Below are 15,674 nucleotides of genomic sequence, written 5' to 3' on the forward strand. Positions count from 1 at the left end.
TAACCAACAATTTAGATTCTAATTATAATTGACTCCGGCTCAAAAACAAAAGTTTAGAGCCGGAAGGATGGTAGCGACACTGTCTAATACTGCCATCATTAAAAAATATATCCAAACTGTCAAATTGGGCTGTCAATGTCAAATCAAACAAATTATTAGTAGTTTGTCATTGTCAATTTCTTGCGAATACAATGCTATGTTAAGCAGATGCACAGTTTGTTTTATTTTTGTGATTAAATAAGAAAATATGGGTTTCCTTAGCATTAAATTTAATTAATTTAGTGTAATTTTAATCATATATGCTTCTAAATTGCTTTTCATAACAGTGTTGTACTATTGACACGACCAAAATGGATGATGTCGGCAGCGAGATTGGGCAGAAAATGCGGGTAAATATAGCTTAAAATTCACATTTAAAACCATCATCCAATTAGCAAGACCATATGGTAAAAAACAAAGATAATATAAACACCGGTCACGGCGTTTTAAACTTATATCTCAGCAGGTTGTACCACTATCAATATGATCTTGTTCTTACACCAGTTATCGCTTGTATGAACTAACGTATTGTGTATTTACAATTGTTTTTATATACAATAATTATTAGATTATATTCTTGATAGTTTCTTCCAAGAGTGCTTCATCAATTTGTAAGATTGTTCTATGACCTATCAGCTCAATATCCTATTTCTAAGCATCAGGAGTTTCCTAATGTTTATTATATTAGGGGCCCGTTACGGCTTCGCTCTCGTAAAACCATAATAAAAGAGTAGCCTATGTTACTCTTGAAGGTTTCTAGAATAGTCTTGTGCGGTTTTACCCTGGTGTGGTGGTTCCTCAAGGCTCAAGCATCAGGCTTAACAGTGTCATGTCAGAAATATCTGGAAACACACAGAAATGTGACAATAATTTCCCTGTGCACGAAGCATTACTGAATAACATTTATTTATTTATAAACACAACTATAGCAGTTTCTTAATATTTCAGTCTGCCATCAAGGCCAAGCTGACAGAACTGGGCTGCTATGTTGGTGAGTCTTTTATTTTAATGCATTTCATTAAAATTAATTTTTTGTAACTATCTTTTAAATTTCCTAGTATTTAAACTCTAAACTATGGTGAATTAGTACATTTATTACATACTATCTGCACCCTGGGGCTTTACTTATGTGGGAATTTCGTAATAAAAAGTACCCTATGTGTACTAAATTTCATAACAATCTTATTACTCACTAGATGTTGCATGGCGCTTCGCTCCCATGGGAATTTTGAGATATAATATAGCCGACAGCAATCTTGAATAATGTAACTTTCTAATGGTGAATGAATTTTTGAAATTGGTTCGGTAGTTTCTGAAAATTAACAGCCTCAAACATCAAACTCACAAATGCTTATCTCTATATAATAATAGTATAGATTTTATCTTGTAGACAAACCATCGCTAATTTATGTTGCAACAATCAATATTACTACAACATTTAATGAAACAGTAACAGGTACAGATAATATAATGCTTAATTAGAGATCAATGATCATTATTGCAAATAACTTCCAGGTAATAATGGTTGTTTCAAAATTCTTTTAACCAAAATAATTTGTATTAAACAGTGGTAGTAGAATATTTGGAGTCATAAGCTAGTATTTTGACTACTATATTATAAAAGTATAATAAAATGTTAATTTTAATTTGAAAATTGACTTTGTCCAAACAAAAAGTAACAAACATGTAAAATGTACATGCACGCATCTCTTATAACAAACTTACAAAGTTATTATATATACCACAATAAATTAAACACCTAAAGTAACACAGAAATCACACTATCTATTGCTGAAAACTGTACAAATATTTGTCTGGTTGTTTTTGAGTTTATCACATTCATACAGACTGATGTGACAGCCAGGCTTCTTTCCATAATATGTAAGGATTTATTTCCAAAAGTACTATACATGCATAAAATTTACAAAAGTTCCACAAAACTGTGACACGGTTTGACTGTTGAATCAATAAGTTAGTACTTATAACATAAAGAAGTGCTAAAAAATAGTATTTAACAATAAAATTACTATAAATATACTTATGATTTTCAGATGATGAGCTCCCAGACTACGTCATGGTGATGGTGGCCAACAAGAGGACCCGGGCTCAGATGGAGGACGACCTCCAGCTGTTCCTTGGAGACAACACGGAGCTGTTTGTTAACTGGCTACATCAAGTGCTGAAGAAACTACAAGAAGTCACTGTCACTACACCTTTGAGTATGCATTCCATTAGTTTGATGGTATAAATAACCTGCCTGCAAACCGAATCTTGAATTAGTGTACATCAGTATACCAATCTGATTTCATAGCCCATCACTTGCATAGTCAAGGAGAATTTAGTGAGGAAACCTGCACACTAGTTGACTATTTAGTTTAATAGTGTGATGCGACAACTTGCCATAATATGTAGCCTTAAGTCGTCGTTGTAGTTGCAGTTGTCTTTAGACAACTTGATTAGAATTTGACACCAATGTTAACTCACATTCAATAAGAAAACAATAAACTATAATTAAATGCTGAGAAGAAAACACAACAATGAACCTCTTGAAATTCCCATATAAATTTCTTGGTTTGCAATATTCACAACAAAATTTGAAAACGAGGGCAGTAAATTGTATGTATGTCGTCTCAATGTTTGCGTTTTCTATTTTCAGAACCAGCTGAGAAAGAGAAAAGTAAAGAGAGATCCATTTCGAAAGATCGCAAGTCAAAGGATAAGAAGGATAAAAGTAAGAAAGGGGAAACATTAAAGAAATCAAAGAAGAAAGAAAAAGAGAAAGAAAAGTCTCATAAAAAGAAAGAAGATAAGAAAAGTCATAAAAGCAAGAAGAAGAGCAAACATCATGAGATGATAAGACCTAATGTGCCTCCTTTGTTGATGAATATGGAGAAAGAATCTGAACCGTCAATTACCGATGTGTTTGCTGGGCAAATTCTCAAGAACCATGGGATCAGTTTAGATGTACTCAAAGATGAAATGAAAGTAGTTGATAAGAAACCTATTTTGAATGAGTTAAAGCGTCCCATTATACCTATAATCGATCCTGCAACAATAACCTCACAGATTGAGCCAGACTCTTCTTCTCAACCAGCTGAAGTGGAAAGTGCCCAAGAAGAACCAACTCCCAGAACTAGTGTATCATCTACAAGTGCGCCTAGAGATGAGCAAATAAAAGAAATAAACGAAATTGAAGCTAAGATCCAAGGGTTAAAGCAGAAATTAGCAGAGCAACTGGATTCTATGTCTGATGATGAGGATTTCTTAAATATTAGGACTGAAGCTGAAGAATTGATGAATGATTTTGCTGAAGACGTTTTTCAGGTAGTTTTCGATGCATAATTTATCTGTTTCAAATTGTACCCAATAAACGATTTCTCTTCTTTCATATTCAAAAATTTTCATTGTCTATATTTTGTAATTTTTTTACATACAATGTTTATGTTTATGTTCTCAGGAAATATCATCGCAAGCACCAGTTGCAACTCCTCCCCTAGTTCATAAATCCAAGTCACCTACACCCCCATCAAAACCCATAGAAGTTCCAAAACCAAAACCCATTGATCCTGTAGAGATTCTTCCGCAAATAGAGCTGAAACTCCCCAAGAGACCGGTGCGGGAAAGACTAGGAGCCAGAGACCAAAAGAAGGTTCCAGAGAAAAAGGAAGCAAGTAAACGGACGGAAAGTCCTGAAAGGTTAATTCCAATCATAGAATGTAAGGTAGAGAGATGAAGGTGTGTTACATTGAAGTTTTAATTTATTTGTATAGGTAGCTGTCTTATATTTTCATGGTTTTCTTATATTGTTAGAACGTTTGTTCAATATAAGAAAGAAAATAACTCGTAAAACTTATACAAAATATAGCAAGTATTGTATCTTGGTTGGGGACGCCAGACGGGCGATCGGTCCTCCTATTCTGAGATCATTTCGCCCAGTAAATAGCATGTATTACATAACATTTTGAAACTCCAAGACAAATATTGAAATTGCTACTGTATACTTGCAGTGGTTAAATAAATTACATAGGCCATAATTAGCTTGTCACATGGGACCTTTCGATCGAATCTTAACCACTGGACCACCGCCGCTTCAGTATAGTAATTCTCCTTGCAGGTTAACACCAGAGAGAGAACCTGACTTCCGACCCTCAAAGTCGGCTAAAAGTCGTCTCGGCGATCTACCCGAGAAAAGGACGTCCTTGTCTGATGACAGCTCTTCTGACAAGTCAGAATCAAAAAGAATTACTTCCAAGTAAGTGTACCTAATAACAGCATTGATCAAAAGAAAAAAAATACGCAGGAGATGTACTGGCATTCTTCAAGATTTCAAGCCTTTTTTCCGATGGAAGAGTTACACATAACCCTTCCATCGGAAAAAAGGCCTGCTTTTTGTTTGTTTTATCCGTCTGTTCTGAATTGTTCTTTTTAACAAGTGTACATAGTTACAGATTTGTTTTTTATGTGTGCACGTTATAGCGCACTATAACACTAGCACTTGTTAAAAAGAACAATTCAGAACAGACGGATCTTGGATTTCTCATCCAACTGATCCTTGTCTCTACGGCAACCGGGCAAGACGTTTCGATCGAGTCGCAGTCGACAGTCCAGCTAGGGATCCGAGTCCATCTAGTTTTATTACCCATGCAGGCATGAATCGGCCTGAACTAATTCTAATTTTTGACGGCGAAATTTACTTTTTAGTTATGGTATCAAAACTATTTAATTCCCATAGGGTATCAGTGCTGGCCAATCGGCCGTCCCGTCCTAGCTGCGCGTCGGTGGTGCGCGTGCGGCCGCTGGTGCGCCCCGCCTCCAGCCTGCTGCTGCGCGCCGTCGCGGACGCGCATAAGAGTCTGCTCAATGTGAGTCTGTCATCAGCGTAAATATTCTTGTTATTTTTACATGACCAGTCACGCTCCATCATTTTGACGTTTTGAGAGATAGATTTTGTACTAATATAAAATACAATTTCCAGATCCCGCCAAAAGTTGACCCCGAGCCTCAAAAGGTCAAACGAGCACTAGTACTACCGATGCGACGCTGCGTGGACGCTCAGAAGATAGTGATCCAGGTGCCGGGGGCGGATATACAGACGGACAACAACAGCGACAACATCAGCTTGGATGTCGACAGCGAGGACGACAAGAGCTCCAAGTGAGTACAGTCAACATGAACTAATTCATTGCAAACTCGATTTTAATATGCAGGGTAACTTGATGATTCGAAACGACGGGTCGAATGAACAATACACAAGGTGACTCTAGAACTCTCGATGCGTAGTCGCTCTGATGATAGCCATTCAGATGGATCATCAGCTTCAATGTCGACATCGAGAACAATAAAAGGTCGACGTGAGAAGATCACTGATATATTGTTTTCTACTGGACACAGTTGCCACAATTTACTAAAACAAAAACGGTGGCCATTAAAATCCTTGTCGTAAATTGTGACTACATTTTGTATAATGGAAAACTATAATACAACCTAATATGTGGTGTAGCATAATATCCTGTACTATATATATTTTTTTGCCATTACTTAAAACAATGTGACGCTAGTGAGTGCAGAGAACAGCCACTTTACCAGTCGCACTAGTTGATAGTATGTATTTTTTTTTACTCTTATATGTAATATACTATATGTCATTCTGGTTAAGCCTGTGCTGATGCTGTTTAAACTGTACCTGGATCTTTTCGTTTTCGTTTGTATATAATCTATATTGATTCTTAAATAAGCTTCCTTTCCTGATTTTCCTTCCAGAAAGTAAACCTTGTACATCGCTTGATGTCAAATCGATGCATTAAAATTGTAGAAAGTAGCAAATTAATTGATTGTAATTCATGCATTGTTAGTATTATGTTGCGTTAGACAATTTATTCCTGTATTTTGATTGTAGTTTACACTTTTAGGGTAGCTAGTGAGACTGACAAAGAAGAATATGTACCGGCTCCAATCACGAAGAAGATAATTAACAATGAGTATGTCCCGTCCCGTAGGATGGAAGGCAGGATGTCTAGTCGTAAAGATGATACTCTCATCATAGAAACTTTGTAAGTATAGTTGGCGCCTAACTAATGTACCCACTGTACACACAGAGACGTTACCATATGGACGACAGTCGCTTATGACGTATTATACGTATCTATAATGAATACATAGGCTATTTATATATCCGGAGTAAAATGACAGTAGTTTGTAGCTTTTTGCGAAATATAAAACTTTGACGAGAAAACGTGCCAATGAAGGTCTAATTTCTGAATAAATCTGAATCTTTTAATTTGAGCAAGCAAAATGTTTTACGCGATCTCCATAAGATTCCTTTTTTGCTTGTATTGTCACGCAATAACAGTCCTTACTTACTTCCCTCGAGTACTGTTTCCTCAAGCATCTTGCTTGACTTGGCCCTTTCGGGCTCTCAGCTAGAAACAATACAACTAAGCCTCCAGAGACGTCGCATTTTTATTAGAAACGTTAAAATTCTCTGCGTCAAAGACATCTATGAGATACTTAAATATTATTACTGCCATAATGCCATTGTCCATAGCGTCTGTCTATAAAGAGTAGAAAACAGATTTTTAGCGAAATATTTTTTTTCCATTGCAATACCAAATAGAATGGCAACCCAGGTGTTGCCAGCTAAATGGACACAGCACTCACTCATGTATTTTCTACTTTTTATAAACAAACTATACATACGTCACGACTGTTTTCTGTGCAAGTAGAAAGAGCGTATTGATTTTAAATTAAATTATTTTTAAACTAAGTAATTACTTGTTCTAGAAATATCCACAATCCAACAATAGATAAGGACAAAAACACACAGTTTATCGTCACAATGGATGGGTTTAATCCCAACGCTTTCTTAGCCAAGAAACTTATGACTGAAGGGCTCTTAAACGACGAGGAAGAATTAAAAACATTAAAAACCAAACCGAAGGAAAAAACATCTGTTCTGAAAACTAAAGAAATTGACACAGAGAAAGTTAAAGAAAAGCCAAAAGAGTCAGATAAGGTAGAAAAATCTAGTCCAAACCAGAAAAAGCGAGTTAGTGATACTAGCGATGAGAGTGAAACGCAAGTTATAATTAAACTTCAAGAGAAGATGAAAACAGACCATAAAGAAGAAAAGGAGAATGTCGTTGAAAAGAGAAAGATTGATATAAAAGTGGAGAAAGATGATAGTCCCACTAAAAGACGTAAGGCTTCTCCGATAGTGTTCGATGTGGATAAAAAAGGGAAGGAGAAACAGAAAGAAGAAAGAGTGGAAAAGACAAGAGAAAGGACTGAGAGCGAGAGTAGTGACAAACATGTCGTAGTAACTACGGCTGTTAGTTCACACAAATATGATTCTTTACCACCATGTAAGTTTATTTATTTTGTTTTAAATGTTTACTTAATGTCATTTATTGAACTGTCTGAAGTCGAGAAATCCCAATGCAAGTAATAAATTATCTTTTATGTATGTGTGCTCGCGTGTAATTTGTGAGACAAGGCGACGTTTTTCAGTCTGTTTCTCATCTAACAACGTATATTATTGCCAGTATCGGCAGCAGATCGGAAGCCGGCGCCGGCATGGTGCCGCTCGTTCCCGCTGTGCCGGTACGGCTCCTCGTGCGCGTTCCAGCATCCTCGCTGCAAATTCCTGGCGGCGTGTACTCGCCGCGGCTGCCTCTACTCACACTCCCCCACCGCGCCTACGTCCCCCGCCCCGCAGCTAGGTCAGTACTTGTTAACGTGACAATGCCAGATGCCTTTAGGCGACTTGAATTAAATCTGACACTAGTGTTAGCAATAACACACAGTCGATATGATGATGATGATTTGGTTAAACTCGTCAATAGTTTTCTTGGTCGTTGTCTATAATCAATATTTATTCTTTTTAGCATCCCACGTGGTCCCAGCAGCGAATTACAAGACAATAACACCAACGGCGTTACCGAGCATCTGCAAATACTACCCTAACTGCGCCAACCCTGCCTGCCACTTCTACCACCCGAAGCCCTGCCGCTACGGAAAGGCCTGTCTCAACAAACTTGAGTGTAATTTCTACCACAGCGATCTCCCAATATCAAAATATCGGTATCAAGTATAAATATTGTTATATGCTACTCTATTGATGTAATGTTTTATTTACATGTAGAATATTAATTTTATTAATTTAAAAAAATATTAGTCGATTTTATGTTGCGTTTCATTTCGTTCTAGTTATCACTAGCGAGTTTTTACGACGTGCAAGTTTTTAAATATATGTTTTTTTAATATTCATCTCAACCAACTACGAACCAATGATTGAGTTAATAAATTCTCAAGTTTATTGATTATGCATTTTCTAAACTGGATTTTCAGAGAAGAGAAACATTTCGAAAGCATTTATTATGTCACCACGATATTTTTTGTTCACGATTATTAAGTTATCACCCGGTCAGTGGGTATTTTGGGTGGGTTGTAATGGGTGATAGTTGAGTTTTACCTAGTGGTTTTAACCCGGGTGATTACCTATCTCTGCAGTGGTTGGTAATAGTGTTGTCGAACTATCAATAGTTTGTAATTTTAATTATTGGTTAGTTCCATCACTTTTGCATAGCTCCGTGTGTGAAGAGCCTAAAAGACACGAAACGACACATTGAATCGTGTAAATAATAACGCACCGCTTTGTAGGTATTTGTTGTGCATTGTAATTTATTCAATTAAAACGGTATAGCCTGAGCTCAAAGCATAAATTAGCCTGCTATCTGAACGGGTAACCCCTTCGTATGACTTAACTCAAAGAAAAGGATTTGTAGTCGTTGATATAGCGCTTACCAAAGCAAATTGAACGGGTTACAGCACCGAACGGCTTTCTAAGCAAACCTATTCCAAAAACCCCTTCAAAACCCGTGAAAGGGATAGCGGTCCGGTCCCTGACACCACAGACTTCTCTATACTCTAATGTTAGAATTTTTACTAGGTACATATAATTTATCTTTTCTAGTATCTATTTAATTAGCTATTAATTGGCCGTGTATTTGTTACACGTGCCGAATTTATGGATTAGTGTCAATTCAAGGTTGAGACTAATTATGTACCAATTTTGCTGAATGGTAATGAGTTCAAAAAACACACGTTTTTTTATTAAACAATAAAGCATTTTATTAAATAATCGTTTAATTAAAAAATTATATGCAAAAGTTACATAATACACATAATGATTGTTACATACCTAACAGTTGAAATATTTTTTAAACTTACCATTATTGTTACACCTTTATCTTTTCAAGTTGTTATGGCTACCATATTTTTGATCACAATACTCAATAGATTAAACAACATTCAAGGTCTGAAGCAATTTAGCCTAATTTTAAACGGGAAGTCGTTGCCAACTCTTATTTGGTGTGACGTTGTTACTCGTAGTCACGTCTAAGAATGACAAATGGCATTATATTTTAGCATACCTACGTTGCATCTGCAAATCAATGGTGTTTGTTTTACGGGTAAGTATTATATAGGCAAATAAGGTAGGTAACAAATATATCTTTAATTGGTCTGGTGGAAAGCGCAGAGAAAGTACAAGAAGGCAGAACCTGCGACACTCTATGGTTGAGGGAGAACCCGGGAAAACTCTCAGATGAGACAAATCAGAGTAAGTATTTGATTGATGATGGTCACACTTAGGTATAAGTTTCAAACTTAAAGTAAAAATAAATTATTTAAAATTAGTTTTTGTTTATTTTTTTTCTTTATTCGTATAGTATTTTATTATAATGCGTTTGTTAACAAAAGGCATACAAAGTAGTCACCTAATTGGGTAATTTTGGCGGCAGTTCTCGAGTAAAAAGATTTTTTGTTTTGTTTTTTTTTAAATTCTAAAATGAAATTATTACAGATAAAAAGTGTTATCGGCACCACTTTTTATTTAGTATATAAAATAAATAAAACAAGGAAGGGTCATAGACAATGTCGGATTTATCCTACGTTGGGATTTATATAATCTACATGTTATAGAAAATAGACTACCTATTTTCTATCGTTGAGTTAGTGTCCCTTTACGCAGTTGTCCCAAAGTAAGTTCAAGAAACTTACTTTGGGCTAACTCAATCTGTGTAATTTGTCCCTATATTTTTTTTTCTTTTTCTATTTCCTAACAGTCAAAGTTTTTTAAAAGACTGACGCACACCAACCTTCGCATGAAATAAATCACAACTCAATATGACCCACTTATCGTGACACATCCCGTCGTAACATCACAAATGAGTGTAATAGGTACATCACACCCAACAATGAGGGTCCTGGGTCCATCCTGTTATCATTCGAATAGAATCTATCAGTTTGTCTACAAGTAAGCCAATTTTTTTTACAAGTTTGAAAATATATCTGGTGATTCTATAGTGCGAGTTTTCATTTCTGTTCATTGAAAGTTGTAGAAATTTATTGTTTTTTTTTTTAAAATATCTGTAGATCTTTTTCTGTTTCTAATTTGAATTTGGTAGTTTTTACATAAATATTGTGAGAAACGAGAAACATAAATTTGAAGTCTTCTAAGGTAAGAAAGTACCGTAATATTAACTAAGTAAAAAAGATTTTTTTTGTGCTATACCGTTTCATACTGTAAGATAATATACCCTATGTGCTATTCCAGGATATATTCTATATGTGTACCAAATTTCATCTAAATCCGTTCAATAGATTTTGCGTGATTCGATAATAATTTTTCTTGAATGTGAGATTCAAAGTTTCGCATTACTTACATTATAAGTTACATTTAAGTTACTAACACCATTTACTATTTGAAATATTTCACAATATTTAACAGTTATTCTAAGTTTGTTTGTAATAACTTTATTGCATGAAAGTAAGTAGGTACATAAAATTAATACAAGAAAGATACCGACATGAATCTCTTACAATCAATTACAATAACAATGTCAATTTATGAAAGTCTTAACTTAATAATAAAAATATATTATAAATCAGTAAGAAGCTACTTATTAATATAAATATTTTTACTTTATAAATATTTTAATGAATATTTGATTTATATACTTAAGCAATAACTTCTAAGCAGTAAACAGCGCTTAGGAACCTATCATAAAAAATGCTTTTGCAAAATTAATCCCGTCTATTATTGCAAATTTATCTTCTATCACGTGACCTTCCATAACATTGCGTTAAAACAATCCCTATTTCCGAACAATAGAGCTTACTATCACATTGATGACAATGCTTGCTTCCTGAGAAAGCGAAATTGAATTTTTGACATGTCAATGTCAACAGACGCACGAGTGTGCAGATTTTAAACTTCTGAATTCGAATTTGGAAACGGCTGATTAGGGTTTGTAAAATCCTGTTACCACTGCCCGCTACCGAAGCGCAACGCTACGCAATTTGCTAGAATACTTGTAAGACAAACGCAAGTGTAACTTCTAATACATTTTAACCGATAGTTTTCTATAAAAATGTCACATTGAGACAAGCTTTTATATTTTTCAAAGAAATATTATTACAATAAACGAGTGACAAAAAAGGCGCACAGACATGATTTTTTTTTAAACCACAATCCGTTGTAGACGTTGAGTTGTTGAAGACGTTGAGATCTGAACCTGAATCAAATCTTACTTATATAAAAGCCACGTGTAAAATTTCATGACCGTGCTATCAACCGTTGAGGAATTCTCTCATCGGGAGCCAATACTGGGTGCACAATCATTAAGACCTGATGATGCACCCAGGAAATAATGTATTCTTAAGAAAATTATTATGATATAATGCATTATGTACTTAAAACTAAACATGTGTACAAAAATTGAAAATATCTGCAAAATCTTCAAAATTAAGTTGCAATATTCCACCCTAAAATATATATTTACCGTCATACCTTTCAAGTTAAATAAAAGCTTGCAAAAAGAGTGTAGTCGGGGAAGCGCTAGTGTTTCGTTATTTAAACCCTCTTTCAGTGAGGAGGTGGCCCTCCCCACACTTGGACGGATCTATGAAACATGGAGTCGCTCTATTCCCGATGAAATCAGTTTTTTAATCCAGATGTTTATAACCCACTACTGGGCACAGGCTGTACTATACATAAGTCAGATTAGTACAAAGAATCTCATGTGACACGAGTAGGATAGAGAGGAATAGAGAGTTATAAGATTGAAGATCATTATTATTTTTTTACATTTTATGAGGAATGTATTTATTAAGCTCAAATATTTCTAAAAAAAAACTTTATCAGGTCTTAAAAAATAATTTACAATAGGGTGACTAAAAATGTTAGGAAACCAATGTAGCTAAGTACATAATATATTTTACTCGACACGGGTTTGGCAAATATGCATAATAATCAAAGCATATTAGAGCCACCGCTTACTAAGTGAGAAACAGACAAAAAATATAGTGTGAACGTCAAATTTTCTTTTTCAACTCAAAATGCGAAAAGAAAATGGCATTTTCGCCATTTTCTTCGTGCATCAATGTTTCGCTCATTTCTGTTCGTCGTCTGTGTGCAATACGCTCGGTCGAGCGCAGAGAAAACATGGCTTCTGTTTGCATTTCAGATGCACTGCAGGTACCTAAAGTATACATATACGTTGGCTTTGCTATTAAAAACACATTTATATCGCAACGAAGAATACTACTATGCAAGGGTTTATTCTACTTTGTGGTCCTAGATGGTTTGAGTCAGTGCTATAAATGAAGACACAAAATATTCCACTTCGTTCACCCAGGTGTATGCTAGGAACTGTTTTAATGGAAAATTTATTATGGAAGCTGGTGTAACTGACGTAAACAAAACTCAGATTTTAAGAATAGAGCACTATTAACCAATGGCTACTTTGAATTGAATCTTTCCACTTGGTAAAACCACAATGAGGATACATCCGTGGACTTGTAGGCTTACATTCTTGTATCCGATGCTTATTATCACAAACGAAAAAATATATTTTTTTTATTTACATGAATTAGATCTAGAAAATATTTTATTCTTGAATTGGGCTTTTGTTGTTTTTTTAATATCATGCCTAGTATGCTTAGATAAAATTTTAATGGCTTTACACGCAAAAGCAATTATATCTATTTTTATAAGTATATACCTATGCACTATAAATATGGGTGTGATTTGTTACTAAATTACGCGGAATATGGGTTTACATAGATTTATGGTCCTAAAATTCCCAAGGTTCCATGCGCAGCAATTATAAATTTCATGATTTTTTTCTTCTTAGTGTCAACTCTTGTCCACTAGTACTTATATGGAGAATGTAGGAAACATTCATCATCGTAAGAAATGTTTTGCAGATAAGTACCTACATAGTCGCCTTGACTTTGACCTACAATTGATTAGAGGTCTTTGATTCCTAATAAATCTTTATTGCCGTTCGGAAGGAAACTGTTCACAATAATATGCATTTTTTTTACATAAATTGACATAAATGATTCAGGCGAAATGAATGACCAAAATTTTGATTAAGTACCTATAATAAATTTTTTTTCACATCTAAAAATAAACCGATTCCTAAGGCTAGGTAGTTAACCTCTGTTCTATTTTTATAAATTATCACTCAAACACTATTTATCAATTTGATTGGTTTTGAAGTTCTAAATGTAAGGAGGTGTCATATAAAATTGACCTTTCGATAGACTTTGTAAGAATAGTAGGTTACATTTTATTTCGATAATCATAGATAGATATGTAAAATTGTTTTTCTAATCACTAAGTACAATCATCTCAGTTCATTAAAAAAAGAATTGTTAAACAAATTATAGCGAAAAAACATTATTAAATTCAAATATTTTACCTAAGTAATAATGTAATATAGAGTTTTTATTCATTCACAGTTCTTAATCCAGAAATTTTGAATACGAAAAATATTTTGGCCAAATTGAAATGTCATTGAAGATCGTAGCGCGCGCCGTAGCATCTCGTAGCCAATCTTTTTTAGCGTTTGTTTTTCTTATAATGTGATAATCACATTTTTTACCAACAATTTTGTGCGTTTTGTACTTAAAATATTTAAAAATATAAATTTAATTCTGTGTATTTTGTAATCTTGTGTTTTATTTCCAAATGACTGAATTTGTTTTGCACTTATTGCATTCGGGATGGGGTGAACTTATTAAGTTAGTAGGTAAATCATAGGTTGTTTTTCTAAATATACTTATCTATGTATATCTATAAGGATCGAATTTCGTTTAATAGCCTAGATTTACTTGTATAGGTATATAAGTACAAAATAATCCAGAATGCTAAATAGTTTTCATTAAAACTGGAACAAAACAACATCCACTAGGCATTCCACTTTAGTTCTGAATGTTCAGATATGAAAGGAGCGCGGGGCGAGCACAGAACATCTAGCTTTTATATAAAGTGTAGCTGGCTGTTCTATTTCGCAACCATTCGAACTCGAGTCTTCCACCGTGGAACGCGGGAGAGCGGTTCGAAATTCAAACGCAATTTTGCGCACGGACGTGACGGATCTTTTTGTTTTTAAATTTTTGAAATCGTAATTCAAAATGGCTGTTACAAGTACCAGGAACATCGTAGACATGAAAGAAAAAGGGCATTTTGGACATGAAAATACAAGGATTGATAAATACACGGTAAGTTGCAAAACGTTTGCGCGTTGTGATGAATTGAAATAGATTTTAACCATTTTATAAAATTTTCATAACAAAATATTTAACAATAATTTGGCTAGTTAAAGTGCACTAAATCAACTTTAATAAAAAATTACGTTAGTTGCAAAAATAGTTCAAAGACTTCAATTCAAATTTTCAGTAACTTTTCGACGAAAGACAAAGAACGATGCGAAAAATATATGTTGACAATTTAATAAAAATAAGTACATATGACACCTTTGTTAATATAAGTACATGTTACCTGTACATACAAATCCGAAAACAAGAGAATTAAAAATTATACTAAGACAAAAATTGCATTTAAAAAAAAGACGTTGAAAATAATTGTGATGTTCTACGCTACGGGTAACTTACATGGATGGTTTTATGTAGGTGTTTTTATTTTTGATATAATTTTTGATTGGTAGCAGATTACAGAAATATGCATACCTGCAAACTAAAAATCGACCATATTTAGATTTTTTACCAATATAAATATAGGCAAGAGTACCTGGAAACAAAAAATACAGATTCCATGAAACAATGCAATCATACTAATTTAACTAATGAACTTAAAATCAAGACATATGATGATGCGTTTTGTTAGACAATTATCTCACTTTATCTAAGTCAATTTATATGCATATTTATTTAGTCGTTCTCTAGGATTATATGTAATACGTCATTTTAGATACGCAAGTAGGATCTGTATCATTCTAATGGTATTTACTTAGCATTTCAATGAAAAAATGAGGAGGTACAGTCAACATAAAATAAAATGTATACTTAGTAGATTCACCCTAGTGCATTAGCGGATCTACTATGAAATAAGAAATTTCTGTAGGTGGGGTACCTACTTTCTATTTCAATATTTTACCAATCGCTCCCGTCGATCGTCCATCACGTTAGAAAAAAAGTGAAAAAGAAATATTTACACTTACACGCGTTTCTACTAATTAGATACGTTAATGATAACAAAGAAACAACCTACTAATCAAGATGTAAGTTCAATTAAAGTAGACTTTAGTAGGTATCTTACGATAATG

At 34.2% G+C, this 15,674-nt stretch overlaps 2 protein-coding genes across 2 annotated transcripts in view; both read left to right on the forward strand.

The window, feature by feature from the left end:
* The first annotated feature begins 168 nt into the window (after positions 1-168).
* Nab2 (Nuclear polyadenosine RNA-binding 2) lies at positions 169-8,221 on the forward strand. The gene is made up of 12 exons (XM_053752537.2): positions 169-389; positions 988-1,030; positions 2,091-2,258; positions 2,696-3,363; positions 3,497-3,735; positions 4,154-4,291; positions 4,772-4,901; positions 5,015-5,193; positions 5,949-6,089; positions 6,820-7,400; positions 7,581-7,757; positions 7,923-8,221. The coding sequence occupies exons 1-12, from the start codon at positions 351-353 to the stop codon at positions 8,129-8,131; spliced, it is 2,712 nt and encodes a 903-aa protein (XP_053608512.1). The 5' UTR covers positions 169-350; the 3' UTR covers positions 8,132-8,221.
* Positions 8,222-14,377: 6,156 nt separating this feature from the next.
* LOC128674472 (uncharacterized) overlaps positions 14,378-15,674 on the forward strand; it is a 28,722-nt gene continuing 27,425 nt past the window's right edge. The window contains exon 1 of the mRNA XM_053752993.2: positions 14,378-14,610. Within this exon, the coding sequence (XP_053608968.1) occupies positions 14,524-14,610 (87 nt within the window). The 5' untranslated portion in view covers positions 14,378-14,523. The remainder of the gene's footprint in view (positions 14,611-15,674) is intronic.

Source organism: Plodia interpunctella, chromosome 12, assembly GCF_027563975.2.
Source record: "Plodia interpunctella isolate USDA-ARS_2022_Savannah chromosome 12, ilPloInte3.2, whole genome shotgun sequence".
Classification (NCBI taxonomy): Eukaryota; Metazoa; Arthropoda; class Insecta; order Lepidoptera; family Pyralidae; genus Plodia; species Plodia interpunctella.

Bases quoted from the DNA above. Each gene is read 5' to 3' on its own strand.
- Nab2 (XM_053752537.2), top strand. From the start codon at position 351: ATGGATGATGTCGGCAGCGAGATTGGGCAGAAAATGCGG. The intron at 390-987 runs GTAAATATAGCT...TTAATATTTCAG, and splicing joins AGATTGGGCAGAAAATGCGG to TCTGCCATCAAGGCCAAGCT. The intron at 1,031-2,090 runs GTGAGTCTTTTA...TATGATTTTCAG, and splicing joins AGAACTGGGCTGCTATGTTG to ATGATGAGCTCCCAGACTAC.